Source organism: Papaver somniferum, chromosome 11 (assembly GCF_003573695.1).
Source record: "Papaver somniferum cultivar HN1 chromosome 11, ASM357369v1, whole genome shotgun sequence".
Classification (NCBI taxonomy): domain Eukaryota; kingdom Viridiplantae; phylum Streptophyta; class Magnoliopsida; order Ranunculales; family Papaveraceae; genus Papaver; species Papaver somniferum.
In genome coordinates, this window is record NC_039368.1 from 6,092,008 (window position 1) to 6,108,525 (window position 16,518).

Here is a 16,518-nt window from a genome sequence, read left to right on the forward strand (position 1 = left end):
AGAGTGAGTCTATGTCTGTGGCGGAGAAAAAAAGAAGATAAAATCGAGTAAGGGGCAGGATATAGGTCAACTTTGGCTAAAGGGTGGAAACAAAGAGAAGCATACTTGACCGAAGTTTGACTTGGGCGTAGTTATCAGTCCTAGTGTTCCCGACCACACACGTGTTTCACACGCTTGAACCCAGGGTAGTTGCTATTCGCAACCTTGCTGGCGCGGTTGCTGAATTCGTAACAGATATACGCCGTTGCGAAAACTTAGCAACGGAGATTTCGCAACGGTTCTTGTGTCGTTGCAAACCTGGGTTACAAATGCCTTAAAATAGTGTAGTGTTTTCAACTCCACAGTTTCAACTATACCATCTGATGCTTCTACAACTGCTATTACTAATTTTATGCAAACAAAATCCAAGAATGGTGTTTTCAAACCTAATGTATTTTTTGCTACTAAGTATGCTCTTTCATCTACTCATCTTTCTCATCTTGCAGTTTCTACTCCAACTTGTTATTCTCAAGCTTCCAAAGTTCCAGTTTGGCAAAAAATAATGAAAAATAAGTACACGGCTCTCAAGGATGCAAACTCTTGGACATATGTACCACCTTATCCTTCTCAGAACTTAATTGGATATAAGTGGGTTTTCAAAATTAAATACAATGCAGATGGTTCTATAGAGAGGCACAAACCTGAGTGTCTTGATTATACTGGCACATATAGTCCAGTTGTTAAACCTTCTACTATAAAAGTAGTATTATCTCTTGCAGTTAAATTTGAATGGCAACTCAGACAATTATACATAATAATTCCTTTCTTCATGGGGATTTAAAGGAGGATGTCTACATGTCACAACCTCCTGGATTTCAAGACAAGAACCATCCAACGCATGTGTGTAAGATGAGCAAATATTTATATGGCCTGAAGCAGGCACCAAGAGCATGGTATAACAAACTCATGGATGCTCTTATAGCTATTGATTTTGTCCCATCTCTTGCTGATTCTTCTTTATTTATTAAAAAATTAAGTTCTCAATTAACATCAACTTAGTTTATGTTGATGATATTATCATCACTGGCAACGGTTCATTTCATTGTGATTCTGTTATCAAACATTTATGGACTCAATTTCTAGTTAAGGATTTAGGCCAACTATATTACTTACTGGGATTAGAAGTTAAAAATAACAAGAATGGTCTTTTTATTTCTTAGACAAAGTATGCCCTGGATTTATTGAACAAGATTAATCTTGTTGGAATGAAGCCTTGTTCAACTCCTTGTCCTTCTTCATTTAAACTCAGTGTAAATGATGAAGATCTCTTGATTAACCTTATAAAATATATGTCTATTGTGGGATCTATTCAGTATTTAAATTGGACCAGACCTGAATTATGTTTTGCAGTAAACCAAATTTGTCAATTTATGGACTCTCCCACAACATCTCATTTGAGTGCTGCTAAGAGAGTGCTGATGTGATGCCCCAACTCTATAGCCTGCTTAGCTATGGGATTATAACCTAATTGAAGCATCAAATCCAGATTATCAATCTTAAGAACCATATTCACATAAAGTGCTTACAAATAAACCCAAACTCTCTGATACAGTATGTTTGAAAGTCTCTCATATTATATAAATATATAATTGTGTTGTTTTACAGAATAAAGGAAGAATACATATAATACAGATACACGACAACACTATATTCGATAGAGCACTAATCTACGAAAATTGATATCTCCGCACGCATCATTCCTTCTGATTACTGAAACTGAAGTGGGAACAAGTGAGCACATCGTCCCAAAGGGTTCCCAAAGAAAATATATAACTTCCAAGTAATCACTAACATGATTCACAGTTCTAAGAACAGAAATTGAAAAGAAGAGTAATGAATCTAAACATTCAGCAATTCATGCAACAAGAAGCAAGTGTTATCCTATCCTCTCCAAACTTATTGGAGAAGACGACGCGAGAACAACCCTAATCAATAAATAATAACATCATCCACACAGAGTGCCCATACAATCTATGATTCAGAATATTACCATGAAGATCAGAAAGTTAGACAAACAAGTATAATATGCACACGAGTGATTTCCCTCAAATAGAATAATATATATAATATCATAACGGATGAATTACCACCCTACTAGGTAATATTCAAACGGATGAGTTACCGCCCTACTATCTTAATAAGCAATAATACTATAACGGATGAATTACCGCCCTACTAATGAAATAGTTATAATAATATAGCACATGGATGAATTACTGCCCTACTAGGTAATATTGTCTACGGATGAATTACCGCCTTACTTAACTTAGCTAAGAGCCGTGGGGAAACACAGACACTCCTCGTAGGGAAATCTCACAATGCATAACACACACAAAACATCGTAGCAAAACATCGTACATACAGATGCAACATATACATCATACTCAAAGATACATGAGTAGCACATTAAACTACACGCAATCATGCACATAGATAGTAAAGTCTCATCATGCCCGCTGATAAATAAAGCTTAATGATTACAAGAAGGTTACAGAATTCCCACCTCTTTTGATGACAAGCCTCGCATACCTCGAGATCCATAATCCACTGGTTCATCATTGGAATCGATCGTTGTTAATACAGACTAACTTTTAATCACACAACACTCTAAAGATTAACCAAAAGGCCCACACAAGGCTCATAACAAAATCTCATACAAGTATCAAGTTATAGGATAAGTGAACTATCTAATGGTTCTAAGTCCATTTATGACCCTACATCTTTTAAATATCTAACTTTAGTACAACTAAGGTTTATTTATAAAATTAGGTTGGTTCTATAGTCCAATTGATAAGGCTTATGAATATCTACAATTTTGTAGAAGGAACCAAAGGCCAATTCGGACCATAAAGGGTCCAAAACATCAAACTAAGAATACATGGCACTAAGCCCAAGTCCACTAAACTCAGTCCAATACACAAACCCCGGTCCACTCGGTTCAACTAACGGTCTCTAACAGTTAAAGGGTCAACTAACAGTGAACATCCAGGTCAGATGGTCAAGTACAAATCGGTCAACTGAGTCAACTCGGGTCAAGATAGGGAACTCGGTGAGTCAAAACGATTCAACTCATTCAGATATCTGAGTCAGGGTATAGGTCAGTCAGGTTCTGACTGAGCTGAGAAGCTCAAGGCCAAAGCCTTTGCACGGGCCTGAGCAATGCACAAACAAGGTGCAACACCTAACCTGCCAAGACTAAAATGATGCAATACACAACACAATTCCACTGATCTAATTTCCAACATGCATCTCAGTTTAACTTCAACATACTCTTCATTTGCAAATCATAAACAACTTCACCAGCAACTATTACAGGTCATTACCAACCTAACTAGTTACAACTGTAACTAAATTCTACACTACTAATTGATCAGCACCACAATAATCTGTTTCATTTATATACCCTTTTTTGCAACTCCAACACTCAGGGCATAGCTCATAAGTACCTTCAGCTAACTCCATTTCAGTTCTCATGTCAACCACAACAATATAATCAATTCCATTTCGTCACAAATACCAAGAACCCCAACTGTAGAACCATATCCTTCAATTCTGCCTCTTGAAACTCAATCCAACACCGCCTTACATATACATACTCTCAGTATTTCTTTGCCCTGAGATTTCAATTTCACCTCATCCATGTTTTCGCAGCATTATAATACTTTTTACTTCAGTTGCATTTCATCAACACCTCTCAACACTAGTTCATTCCATTAATCTGGACCTCACTACAGCTCTAAGATATTACAGCTCCATTCAAATAATCTGCATCACCATCCCTGGAACTAAAGTTCAGCTCCATACTCAACTCAGATCAACTCCTTTTCATTACTTATAATTCAGCCTACAAGTATAACTTCTCCATTTCACAACAACCAAACAAACTTCATTCTCCTTATAATCAGCAGCCCTGACCTTCATCTTCTTTTGTTCACCATCAGCTGATCAATTCATGAGCTATTTCATCTCCATTAACATACCTCAAGATAAGTTCACTCCATAACAGCTCAAGACAAATCACCTCAACTGAGGCAAGCCCTGAATCCTTATAGCCGTATCAATACAATCTGTACAACATCAACACTTGTAGTATTGATTCATCTTCACTCACAGACATACCCTTCATTAACAGTACCAAAACCATCACAAAACATTCCTCTACAGAATATCTGTCACTTGTTCTCCTAATTCACATAAACCCTTCACCTGGATTCCAATTTATTCATCACGACCCAATTTCCAATTCTTCTTCATCAGTAATTCTCATCTCAGAAAACCTAATCCTCAACTTAAATTTATCAAAACCCTAACTTGAAACTCAATTATCTTAAAGAAACTAAAATTAAATCCTATAGAACCATCTAGACCTCAATCGAACACAAACCCATCATAATAATTCAACCAAATCAATCAAATCAATAATAAACACCCGAATTAATAAAACCCTAAGTTACCTGATTTTGATTCATCATCAGAATAGCTTCATCTCATTAAATCAACAGCAACCCTTCTTCCCTTTATCCATTAACAACACTATATCCTAACCGGTTCTACACAAATTCTACTTCAGAAAAACTCTAACTTCAATTTCTTCTTCTCCTGGAACTCGACCAACGGCAGAAGCATCACCTTCTTCCTATGATCAACATGATACTAAGATCCTATGAATTGTTCATACAAATTCACCTCAAATCTTTGAAACTGAAAACGATAGAGAGAAGGAGAGGAAGAACAGAGAAGAAGAAAGAAGAAGGAAAGAGAGATGTACGCTTGGTTTTGGATAAAACCAAAGAAATTATCAAGGCGCCCACGAACGAATAAGGGCATCCAAGTCGGTACTTCTACAAAATAATATTTTGTCCTTCTCACAATTCCGATGATTTCTTCTTCGACCGGTATCCGAATGACACGTTCGAATAATCTATTTCACGTAACTTTTTGAGATCTAACTAGTGATACTAGTTTCAAATCTAAATTATTTTTAAATTAATTTCTATTAATTAACGTTCGTCTCTAATTAATCGAGTCATTAGCGGCTTAGTCGTCGGCTTAGTCGTCTCTTGGTTATCTCTAGACCAGTCAAATAATGTTGACGTGCTTGCAGGTACTTACAATTGAGATATAGGAAAGGTACACTATATCATGGTCTATTTTTCACAAAGGGTTTCATTGCATTACAAGGCTATTCTGATACCGATTGTGCTGGGAGTTGATATGACATAAGGTCTACACACAATGTGTTTCTAGCAAAGATAGCGAGTGCCCTCACTGACATTCTGTTCCAACTATGCATTTATTTATTCGGTACTGCTTGTGCCCATTATTTGTCACCATACAATTCAGAGGAATGTAGTCAGGTTCCAGTTTGGGTTATGTATTCTTTCCCTTTGTTCAATTTATTTTCCTTCTTGCCAAGCAAAAAAGAAGAAGAGAAATCAGAGGGATGTGGTCATCTTTTTTTAATTCAAAATTTACACACGTGTCGAATTTTAATCGTCTAAGTATGTAGTATGATGCATAAAGCTACACTGAACTCTTCACGTTACGCCTGATTATATGTGCTGCCTACACGTGTCACTTATTCAAGATCTCTTCCTGTATGACTTATCTCTAAATCACCACCATCAGCCACACAACTAAACCAGAAAACCCATCTACATCCCACCACCACCATTTCCAACTCAAAATGGCAGGCACCACCATCACCTCTCTTTTTCATTTCCCTGTCTATCTAGCAACTACTTTCTTGATAAATCATTTGTAATCAGAATTCAAGAAATTCTCACTTGTAATCAGAATTCATGAAAATGTTACTGTAACTTGGCTGAAATTCGTCGAGCCAAATCAAATTTGATTTCTTTACTATAATTCTCTCTATAAAGAATTGGAATTTGGGTTTTCACCGGCTCTCTCTAAAGAGTCTTTTCTTTTCTTGATTTTTATTTTTGTTTTGATATAATCACAAAATCCCGGATGATCTATGAAATTTTACTTCGATCTCACTTTCAATTTTATCTCTAGAATCCAATCGGTTTAAACGCTTTTTTTTTTTTTTTTAACTTGTATTATTAATTTTAACAGACTATGTTAATAACTAAGGTGGTGTTAGTAGTGGTGATGACGGAATTGTTGGTGACGAAGGTGGTGTTGTTACAGTGGCGGTTTCCCTGATGGATGGTAGTGGTAGCGTAGGTGTGAAAACTGAATCGTAATTTAGATCGGGGATTTGAAGGGGATATGAGGGATAACTAAGATTGGAGGGGGGTATTTCTGTCAAGTGAAAAAGCTTCACCAAACAATTACCTCTTTTTTCACATTAGTATGAGATGAATTGTTTTCTCTCTATCTGGTGTAACTAGTGTTCTTTCACAGGTGATCCACTTCCGTTGCCGGTGATCCTGTTCTCTTTTAACAAATTTGTTTTTTTTTCGAGACATAATTGTATAAATTATAATAACAAATCATTCGACATTATATTTTTTAAACTAGGTTACTGCTCGGTTAATTTCACCACACACTAGACCCTAAACACTGATAATTTTCAAATTTGGAATCCGACGCAACAATAAAAGGGAGAATAAAAGTTGCCACTGGTTAAGATCATTATGTTATACAAAAGCTTTCCATTCGTCTTGCAGCTGATGTGACTAGAGCTGCACATGGGCCGTTACAGTCCGTGTTTCTTGTGAAGCCGGTTGACCGGTACCTCATTTTGAGGACATGTACTTGTACCTGTACCGGTGGTATAACTCCGGTCCTAGCCGGTAGAATTATTACCATACAAACACAAACCATAAGTATGTCATTCCATATAAGAAACGTATACATGATGGTTTTCAAGAAAGACAAGTACATCAAAACACATGAAACAAATACAAGTGAGATGCGACACGCAAATAAATCGCGAAGAGAAAGAGCGATCTATAACGACAACACCCAATTCTTGTACATAGAGATTGGAGAAGGAATGATACCCGAAATTATAATTCAACCATTTTAATTTATTTTCTTCTTTACTAAGAGGTGTCCTATGAGAGAGGAGTAATTTTCTCAAAAAATTCTTCATGTATAGCGAATAACTCGGAAACCCGCGATCTATATTTCTGATGAAGAACTTGATCTTGGCCGCATTGAATCGCCGATGTACTTGTATCCGAGATAACGAATCACGAACAAATCTAAAGAAAAAAAACCCTATGAAAGTGCAGATAAATACGCCATAATAGCGCAAAAAAAATCGTTCTAATAACGAAAAATTTTATTATAATCAACAAAGTTAATCAAAACAAGTAATCTTTGCTCAGGTCCGACCCCTAAAGGACCAGATTTGAACAAATAAGGAAAAAGATGAAGGTTTTTTTTTTTTTTCCTTTCTTTCTTTTGTGTGCGTAAGATTTTGGGAGGAAGTAGAGAGAAGGGAGAGATACACCCCAAAAATAATCTATAATAATTAAATTATTATGAAATTGTGACTACTAATATTATCTCATACAATCCTCATGGGTCAAAAAAGTGATTGCTAATAACGAGACCAACATAATCCTTCGAAAAAAAATAAAAATGAAAAGAATAAAATGAACTTCCAACATTTGAGTTTCCACACAAAAACTGAGGCTTATTATTTATCCCTTTAGAGCAACTGCAATGGACGAGTAAACCTATAATTATGATCCAGGGAGGAGACGCAACGGGACGGAGTAAAGACTAAAATCTGGACCAAAACCAAATTCCAGACCATATTTGGTCTGGGACCAAGACCAAAACTATATATAGTGGAGCGGAGGTATAATCAATGTTTGGCATCGGGCGTATATATAATCTACGCCTGTTGTGAAACGTACGTAAAGTCACCGCCCCATAAAGAGGCGTTTATATAAGTTACGCCCGGTTCAGGCGTTGATAAAATGTTTGCCCGTTGAGATGTTGATAAAGTTTACGCCCCACGTCAGGCGTTAATAAAATGAACGCCCCATTCAGACGAAGATTATACAAACGCCCCACCCAGGCGTTGATATTCTTAACGCCCCACGCCAGGCGTTGATAAAGTGTACGTCCCAACTAGGCGTTGATATAGTTAACGCCTCAAGCCAGGCGGTGATATAATTAACGCCCCACAACGAGCGGTGATATAATTAACGCCCCATCCCGGCGTTGATATAGTTAACGCCCCACGCCAGGCGTTTATATAGTTAACGCCCCAAGCTTGAGTTTAAAAAAAAAAAAATACTTAGACAAAATTGATTTTGAAATTTTTTTATACCGTTGGTAATTCGACCGTTGAAGAAAATGGAACGTTGAAGAAAATGGAACGTTGGATAATTTGGAACGTTGGAAAGTTAGGAAGACGGTTTTTTCCCATATATACACCTATATATACACATGAGATCCTGTGACATTTTCAGGGTTCAATACTTCAAACTATCCAAACCAATAAGAAGAAATATTGTTTCTGCTTTCAAATCAGTTGGAAAATTTTCACGGATTCGCTTACAATGGCACCAAGAGTAGCACGAGGTCCAAATTTTACGACAATCAAAGATGTAACAATGTGTAAAATTCATTTATCTATATCTCAAGATTCTAGTGTTGGAGCTGATCAATCAGAGGCGACGTTGTGGACTCGTATCAAGGATGATATTGAACTTCATTTACCTAATAATCCAGAGCGGTCTTGGAGTTCTTGGCAAAAACGATATCAGGGAATAAGTAAAGATGTGGCGTTATTTTCGGCAAAAGAGGCAGAAGTTGAAGGTGAATATCATACTGGATGGGGTCCTGAAAAGAAGGTAAGCATTCTTGATTTTTCCAACCATTGTTTTCTAATATTTAATAAGCGCCCATGTACTTAAGTGTTTTTAAAAACATTAACAGCTTGAAGAAGTTAACAAGAGGTTCAAGGAATGCAACGATGGGAAAAAATTTAAGCACGAAGAGTGCTACCAAGTTGTGTTAGAAAATATAAAATATAATCGACGATCGATTTTTGTATTCGATACGACGCATGATTTGGACACTTATGAGAATAACGAGGAAGATGATGAAGGACCGCAAACAACAACTCAAGGAGAGACCGGTAACGACACAGATGGGGGAAATAGTTTGATAGTGATGAATTACCGATGCCAAAGATCCACGATGTTGATACTTCAATTTGTGCTCCCCTGTAAATGTAATGTCCGTAGTAGCGTGCGGTTTATCATCTTGCAGTATAGGAAACCTCCCTAACCGGGGAATATCAACCTCCTTAATTGTACCAGTAGCGATTAAGTTATAATCCTCTTCGGCTACAGATTTTTGTTTCTTGTTCGTCTTCATGCGACCATTGAACCGCGATGTGAATTTGTTCAACATCTATGCACACACAAGATAGATGCAATTAGACCAACCCGCGCCATTTCTTATTTTTATTAGTCCACCACCATTTATATTCCAAATACTATAAAAATCCTTACCACAAACTATATCAATTCCAAAATCTATAATTCTACGAATACAAATTAAATCGTCACCGATGCATTTTGAAAATCCTTTCAACATTCCACAACCCAATTTAATCACTTCAAGATTCCATAAAAATCACTAAAAAATCAATTCCATACATATAAATTAGCTCTTCTACATATGTAACACACAAAATGTACATAACTACAATTTTTGGCATAACCACGTGAATTGTAAAAACACATATTAATCTATATAACCCACAAATTAAGTGTTGTACATATTTGACAAAATTTCATAAAATCTTTTACAGTAGCCAAATTATTTTTATCACCTCCAAATTCATAAAATCTTTTTAACCATATTCACAGTAGACAAAATCTTTTACGTGAATTATTTTTATCACCTCCAAATTATTTTTATCACCTCCAAATTATTTTACGTGAATTACAGTAGACAAAATTTCATAAAATTTCATAAAAACAATTAAAATTAATCACCTCCAAATTCAATAAAAAACAATACAAATTCAATTATTTTTAACCATATTCACATATGTACAAATCATCTCTTCTACATATATAACACACATAATCTACATAACTACCAATTTTTACAGTAGCCAAATTGTTTAAATCTATTCCACCCACAAATTACATTTTCTATAATTATTTTAAAACTTCTTTTAACCAAATTTACATAAGCATCAAAACTGGTTTTCTTCACATACATATTATTCTCTAAAATCATAAAACACACATACCCAATTATATTTAATCAATTTCATATTCATATTTGTTCTTTAAAACCCATCTTAATATAAACTAATTTTAACAAATAAAACCCTAAATAATTTATACACCAATACGGATAAAAAAAGGTGATTAAGAAAAAAGAAACATACCTCTTTTCTAACCGGGATTCATCAAGTATCTGGTTTTTTTTTCTATTCTCTTTTCCTGCTAGTTACTGTGATGTGTTGTGTTTGTGGGCGGTAGAAACAAACAGGAGGTAAACATGAGGTAGAAAAGAAAAGAAAAGAAGAAAAGAAAAGAAAAGAAGAAGACGGAGAAGATTAGGGTAAACACCAAGTGAACACGTGTGATATACGTGGTGGTTTCTCTTTGTCCACACGTGCTCGATACGTGTGTTAATTTGGGTACAACACTATACGTACGCCTGACAAGGGGGCGTTCATTATACATTCGCCAGAACCGGGCGTTGATTATAAGTTCGCCCGTATGAAGCGTTGAATTATATGTCCGTATTCTTAACGCCTGAATGATCTGACATGATATTATCGAGGCGTTGATATTCTTAACGCCTGAATGAGGCGTTGATATTCTTAACGCCTGAATGAGGCGTTGATTCACGTGTCCGCCACACCAGGCGTAGATTATATGTTCGTCCCTTCTCCGAGCGTTAACTATATGAACGCCCCACAACGAGCGTATTCTTTAACAACGCCCCACAACGAGCGTAAACTATATCAACGCCTCTTCGGGACGAAGATTATATGAACGCTCCACATGCAAGCGTTCATTATACTTCCGCTCGACTAAAAATACTCCACTGCCTTAACGTCACACTCCAGACTACTCTCAAATTTGATCGTTTATTTTGGTCTTTGATCTTTGGTTATGATCGTACCATTGTGGACGCTCTTAGCGATCAAACCTAAAGATTAAAACAGATTTGGGTTATGCACCATGGTTTACAGTTTTCTCCAACTTCTGGTATGCCAATCTTTTCTTCAAACACAATGATAATGACGCACTCACATTCTAAAAGAAAACGAAACCAAAAGCAAGTCTTGGCTTAATTCTATGTTTGGTTTATATGTAATCTCGCAACCTCTCGTCATATTTAAAATATTACGAATGTACTTGTTACGCACCCGAAATACATTATTGCATGACAAAAACACCGTTACCAAATAAATGAAAACCATACTTCTCATTTCTGAAACCACACTTTTGGTTTATTGTGAATTAGATTTTGTTACTCCAGCCGGTCACATTTATTTACACAAACAATAATGAAAGAAAATATGACATTTGATTTTCGGGCACTTGGTCACTCTCGGCGGTGTGGTCATATTTTCAACTTTATCAAGTTTTTAGTTATGGCCTCATTCAACTCGACAATTTTTTTGTTCAAAGGGTGATGTTAGCACAATGGCTTGAACTCACTATTTCTCAAGCATGGGGTATCTTATTAATTAATTAACCACCGGAAATTCAACTAATAAATGTGTCCTCTTCTTTAATAGATGCGTATTGGATTTACACTAATCTATTATGCCTTCATGATCCAGATAATGAATCATAGTTTACAGCTTTCTTCGACATCTCAAACATCTTGAAAGCATCGATCTAATAAGACATAGGTAAAAGAATATTGGTGGGAAATATATGAAAAAGTGATTAATTATAACTTCCCGCAAAAACAATTAAATTTGAACTCCTTAAGTCACCTATGAATGTGAGAATGAACATCGTTGTTTATCCCTCCCACGGTAAAATTAAACCTGTCTGGGTTATGTAACATGGTTTGCAGTTTTCTCCAACCTCTCTCGTCTACCATATTATCTTCCAACGAAATACTCCAACGATAACAAAACAACACCAAATGCAAGTTTTTCTTCATACTTAATTCTCTTTTGGGTTTATATACAAACTCGCACATATCTCTTTCGATCGAAAATACAAACTGAATGTCCTTTGTTATGCTACCGAAATACATAGTGGCCATACGTAATTGCATGATATGATGACACGACACAATGATTTGCTTACCAAAGGAATGCTAATAAACATGTCACTTGATCACGGGTGATCTCGGACCTTTTTAATCGTACGGTTATCAGCATTCGGCCCGATAAATTGGGCTATCTTGGTAATTTACCACCTAGAATTCAACAAGTCACCAGTCATTTTCAGGCCCCCAGGAAGACGGACCTGGCTTCCATTCATCTTCTTCACACAAAGATTTTTCTTCGTCTTCTTTTTGAATCTTGACTGATTAATTCAATTTCAACTCAAATTTTCAATCAATTAATCACATGATGGTGAAACTACTTAAATCCTCCCCAACAATCTTCAAACCTCCATTCAAATCCAAAACCCCTAAAAACCCTAGAAATCAAAAAAATGTCGATTTCATCATCAGCACGTCAATCTCTGATTCCAAACTATCTGTACTCAACATCTACAAACAAATCGTTTCATTTGGAAAAGTATTTTAATGGGAATCGAACTTTCACTTCTTCATCAACAGCAGCAGCAACAGTACCATATTCTGTTGTTGCAGCTTCACCAAATGAACCTGGAAGGAAGATAGAGATGTATTCACCATCTTACTATGCAGCATGTACTATGGGTGGAATCCTTAGTTGTGGAATTACTCATACGGCTGTTACTCCTTTAGATCTTGTCAAGTGTAATATGCAGGTTTTGATTTCCATATATTTTATTGTTAGTTGATTCTGAAAATAAAAATTAGCATTAGTTCTTATGTTTTGCATTTGCATCAATTGTTGTGATAATTATAGAGATGTTGAATTTTGATTTTACGATTGAGGATTTAGATTGAACTTGTAGTATCTAATGATTTGGAGAAACAGATGTATAGAAACTTAAGAGAAAGTTAGATTAGATTTGGATTTTAACTTTTAGAGCCTTAGAAGTTGGGTAGTCTGTCCATAAGAATGGTTAATTCGCTTAGCGTTTTGGGAAAAGTAAAGGAGGGAAAGGTTTGGCTTGGTTGTTTTCTTATGATTGAACTTGGTGATGATCTTGTAATTCTTATCCCTCTAGTCAGCTTGTTGCAATCATGACTAGCTATGAACACAGAATATTGTACCATTCCCTTTGTTTCAGTTATGAATCATATATGGCTAAGATTCTGTGCTTCAATTAAAAACAAGCTGAATATACTGATATTGCCATGCGATCACTTCATGTTTCTCTTTTGAATTTGGTGTATGTATATATCTAAGTTTCAAAGAGTTGTAAGAGGTCTAAATATGGTCTCCCAGTGTTGCTTGTTCGACTCTCGTCTCATAGTTTTCGATAGGCTGTGTTCGCTGAGAATAGTTCTGAAACTAGGATTTCCATTTTTATTTTGTCATTAGCAGTTAATGAAATGGATGCCCTGACGAGACTCCGCGGATTTCCATACCGATTGCTTTCAGGTTTTTTCCTTTCAAAGTCATGAGACCTGGTTATTCGTTCCTTAGGGTCGTTCTCAAACTGTTTTAGGTTACCCTGAGCTCACCATTTATCTTTTTAAGTTAATAGGTCGTTCTCAAACTGTGAAGTAACTCTTCTAATCACTGCTCCTACCCAGATTGATCCTGCAAAATACAAGAGCATCTCGTCCGGTTTTGGGGTTCTATATAAAGAAAAAGGGGTTAGAGGTTTCTTCAGGGGTTGGGCGCCTACCCTGCTTGGTTACAGTGCACAGGGTGCCTGCAAGCTTGGGTTTTATGAATTCTTCAAGAAGTACTACTCTGACCTTGCTGGGCCAGAGAACGCAGTCAAATACAAGACTCTCATCTACCTAGCTGGTTCTGCATCCGCCGAGGTTATTGCTGATGTTGCTTTGTGTCCCATGGAAGCTGTGAAAGTACGAGTCCAAACTCTGCCTGGGTTTGCAAGGGGATTGTCAGATGGACTTCCGAAGATCATCAGGGCTGAAGGTTACGGCGGGTATGTATTCACCTTTTATGTTGAATGTTATGGTTCCATCCGTCACTCTTTCCTAATGTGCTGACATTCGTTTGCAGGTTATACAAGGGTCTTGTTCCTCTCTGGGGTCGACAGATTCCATGTAAGATATCGCATTTCATGTTTCCGCCATTCATTCTTCTCATGTCACTGAATTTGTTGGTTGTTTTCAAATGAAAATTGCTAGATGTATGAGTTGAAAATACATGGCTTTGAGTCGATAATCTTTTAACCTTTTGTTTTGGTTGTCATCGGACGGAACTCCGTTCAATTTACGTACAGCTGTCCGTCATGGTTCAGATGCCTTTTTATTTTCTTCTTGTTTCATGCTTACGATTCTGCCATTTGATTTAGATAGATATATTCGGACACATACTATATTAGTGTACTGTTTTCTAATATTCATGGATTTTACTGTCCGCCGATTGATTTCTTAGAGCTAAGCAAAATATTATCCTTATTTCATGCCTCATATGTGTTCAGGCATGAGCCTACCGTTCATATTGTACACAACATATGGACATTATGTGGCCTTATAAAGGATCATTAGTTCCTGACAAAATAAAAAGTGAAGTGTGCTTATCAGTTATCACATCATTAGCCTTCAAATTATCCATTTTCGAAACCTGTTTTTGTGGATAGTATGTTTTCCTTCACAGTAATTATTTATTTGCCATGGTCTTTCATGCGACTTGTGTCCAGTTGATTAACTGATAAAGTAAATGAATATCTTAATGCGAATATATCTGGGAGTCACTTCTATTTCTTCAGCTGCATGTCTTGTATATGCTTGTGTGGTCAATGAAAACATGTTTTCGGTTGACACTAAGAACATTGTACTGGAAAGCTGGAGTTTAAATTTATTAATAGAAGACTCGAGTTAGTAAATGTTTTCTTCAACCCAGTTCCTTTCTCAGCATATCCTTGCTTCTTGACAGTATTTCCATTTTCTGCTAACTCTTGCATAACAGTTCATTCCTCACAACTAATATTTTTGCAGACACTATGATGAAGTTCACATCGTTCGAGACCATAGTAGAGAACATTTACAAGCACGTTACCCCCAAGCCCAAGGATGAATGCAGTAAATCCATGCAACTGGGTGTCAGCTTTGCTGGTGGATATATTGCTGGTGTCTTGTGTGCTATTGTTTCTCACCCTGCTGATAATCTTGTTTCGTTCCTCAACAATGCTAAGGATGCCACTGTTGCGGATGTGAGTAGCTATCTCTCTCTTTTCCTTCTAGTTTTGTTGTGTCGTTCTGTTGTCTTTCAGGTTTCTTTTATCTTGTTTCTTCGCTAAGCATATCTCTTGTTTGTTCTAGGCTGTGAAGAAGATAGGTGTGGTGGGTCTATTTACTCGGGGTCTTCCATTGCGCATTGTTATGATTGGAACCCTTACTGGAGCACAGTGGGGAATCTATGATGCTTTTAAGGTGTTTGTGGGCCTGTAAGTTCGTCTTTCTTCCACCTATTTTCTGATCAGCTTTTTTTCCACTGAACTTTTCTTTCTTAGATTTGTAATTTCTGGAACTCCACATTTTTGGTTTTGTGTTTGACTTCATTTTGACTAATCTCAGAAATGTTGGTCTTTCTTTTCATTGTTCAGGCCAACAACTGGAGGAGCTCCTCCCCTTCCTTCTGCTATGCCTGAACTCGCGGAGGCTTAAGATGTGGGATGAAACTCACTGCAATGGTCAACTGTAGGTTATATAGATTGCGTAAATTTTGTACTGATGAGTTTAGCATAGTCTGATAAATACACAAGATCTTTTTAGGGGGCACTGTGTACCCTGCAATTTGAGGTAGAATAAAACCATTTATAATCAGATTTCTCCCCAAGTTCTATATTGCTATCTGTAACAAACTCCATTCTGTACTTTTGTTCAGAATTGTTCATTGAACCTTTGAAAGTACTCATAGAAGTTCGAAGATGATTACATTACGGTCATGATGATGTTTCAGAGCATCCCACTCATGGAACATTTTTTTTGGGGTATGTATTTTTTTTCTCATTGTTCATTTTTTGTTTCCAAAGACTTTCAAATTTCGGCACTACTAGCTCAATATCTTGATTTCCCTTATGTTTCACTCATTTCTATAGCTTTCCTTTTTACTTCTAATCACTTGCATTTACTCGTTGATCAAGTCTGCAGTATGAACACCATATTTCATACTCTCCAGCACTGAATTCCAAGAATTCTAACAATCCACCAATTTTATCATTCAGTAATATTCTTGCTTGCAGAGCCCAATTCTCCACAACCATTCCTCCTTTCTCTCCAATCCTCTCCATAAATCCCTCTGGT

General features: G+C 36.5%; 1 protein-coding gene across 2 annotated transcripts; it reads left to right on the forward strand.

Annotated features, from left to right (window-relative positions):
- The first annotated feature begins 12,453 nt into the window (after positions 1–12,453).
- Positions 12,454–16,264, forward strand: LOC113323033 (mitochondrial phosphate carrier protein 3, mitochondrial-like). Of its 2 annotated transcripts, XM_026571267.1 has the most exons (7): positions 12,454–12,932; positions 13,831–14,192; positions 14,270–14,313; positions 15,211–15,425; positions 15,535–15,659; positions 15,819–15,912; positions 16,100–16,264. In XM_026571267.1, the coding sequence occupies exons 1-6, from the start codon at positions 12,633–12,635 to the stop codon at positions 15,877–15,879; spliced, it is 1,107 nt and encodes a 368-aa protein (XP_026427052.1). In that variant the 5' UTR covers positions 12,454–12,632; the 3' UTR covers positions 15,880–15,912; positions 16,100–16,264. The 2 variants fall into 2 exon arrangements, with proteins under 2 accessions (XP_026427052.1, XP_026427051.1); XM_026571266.1 differs by having other exon boundaries at positions 15,819–16,231.
- The last annotated feature ends 254 nt before the right edge of the window (positions 16,265–16,518 follow it).

What these genes read in the sequence shown, in the direction of transcription:
- LOC113323033 (XM_026571267.1), top strand. Translation starts at nt 12,633, where the DNA reads ATGTCGATTTCATCATCAGCACGTCAATCTCTGATTCCAAACTATCTG. An exon ending in TTGTCAAGTGTAATATGCAG is followed by an intron (nt 12,933 to 13,830) that starts GTTTTGATTTCC and finishes GCTCCTACCCAG; the next exon opens with ATTGATCCTGCAAAATACAA. An exon ending in CTGGGGTCGACAGATTCCAT is followed by an intron (nt 14,314 to 15,210) that starts GTAAGATATCGC and finishes ATATTTTTGCAG; the next exon opens with ACACTATGATGAAGTTCACA.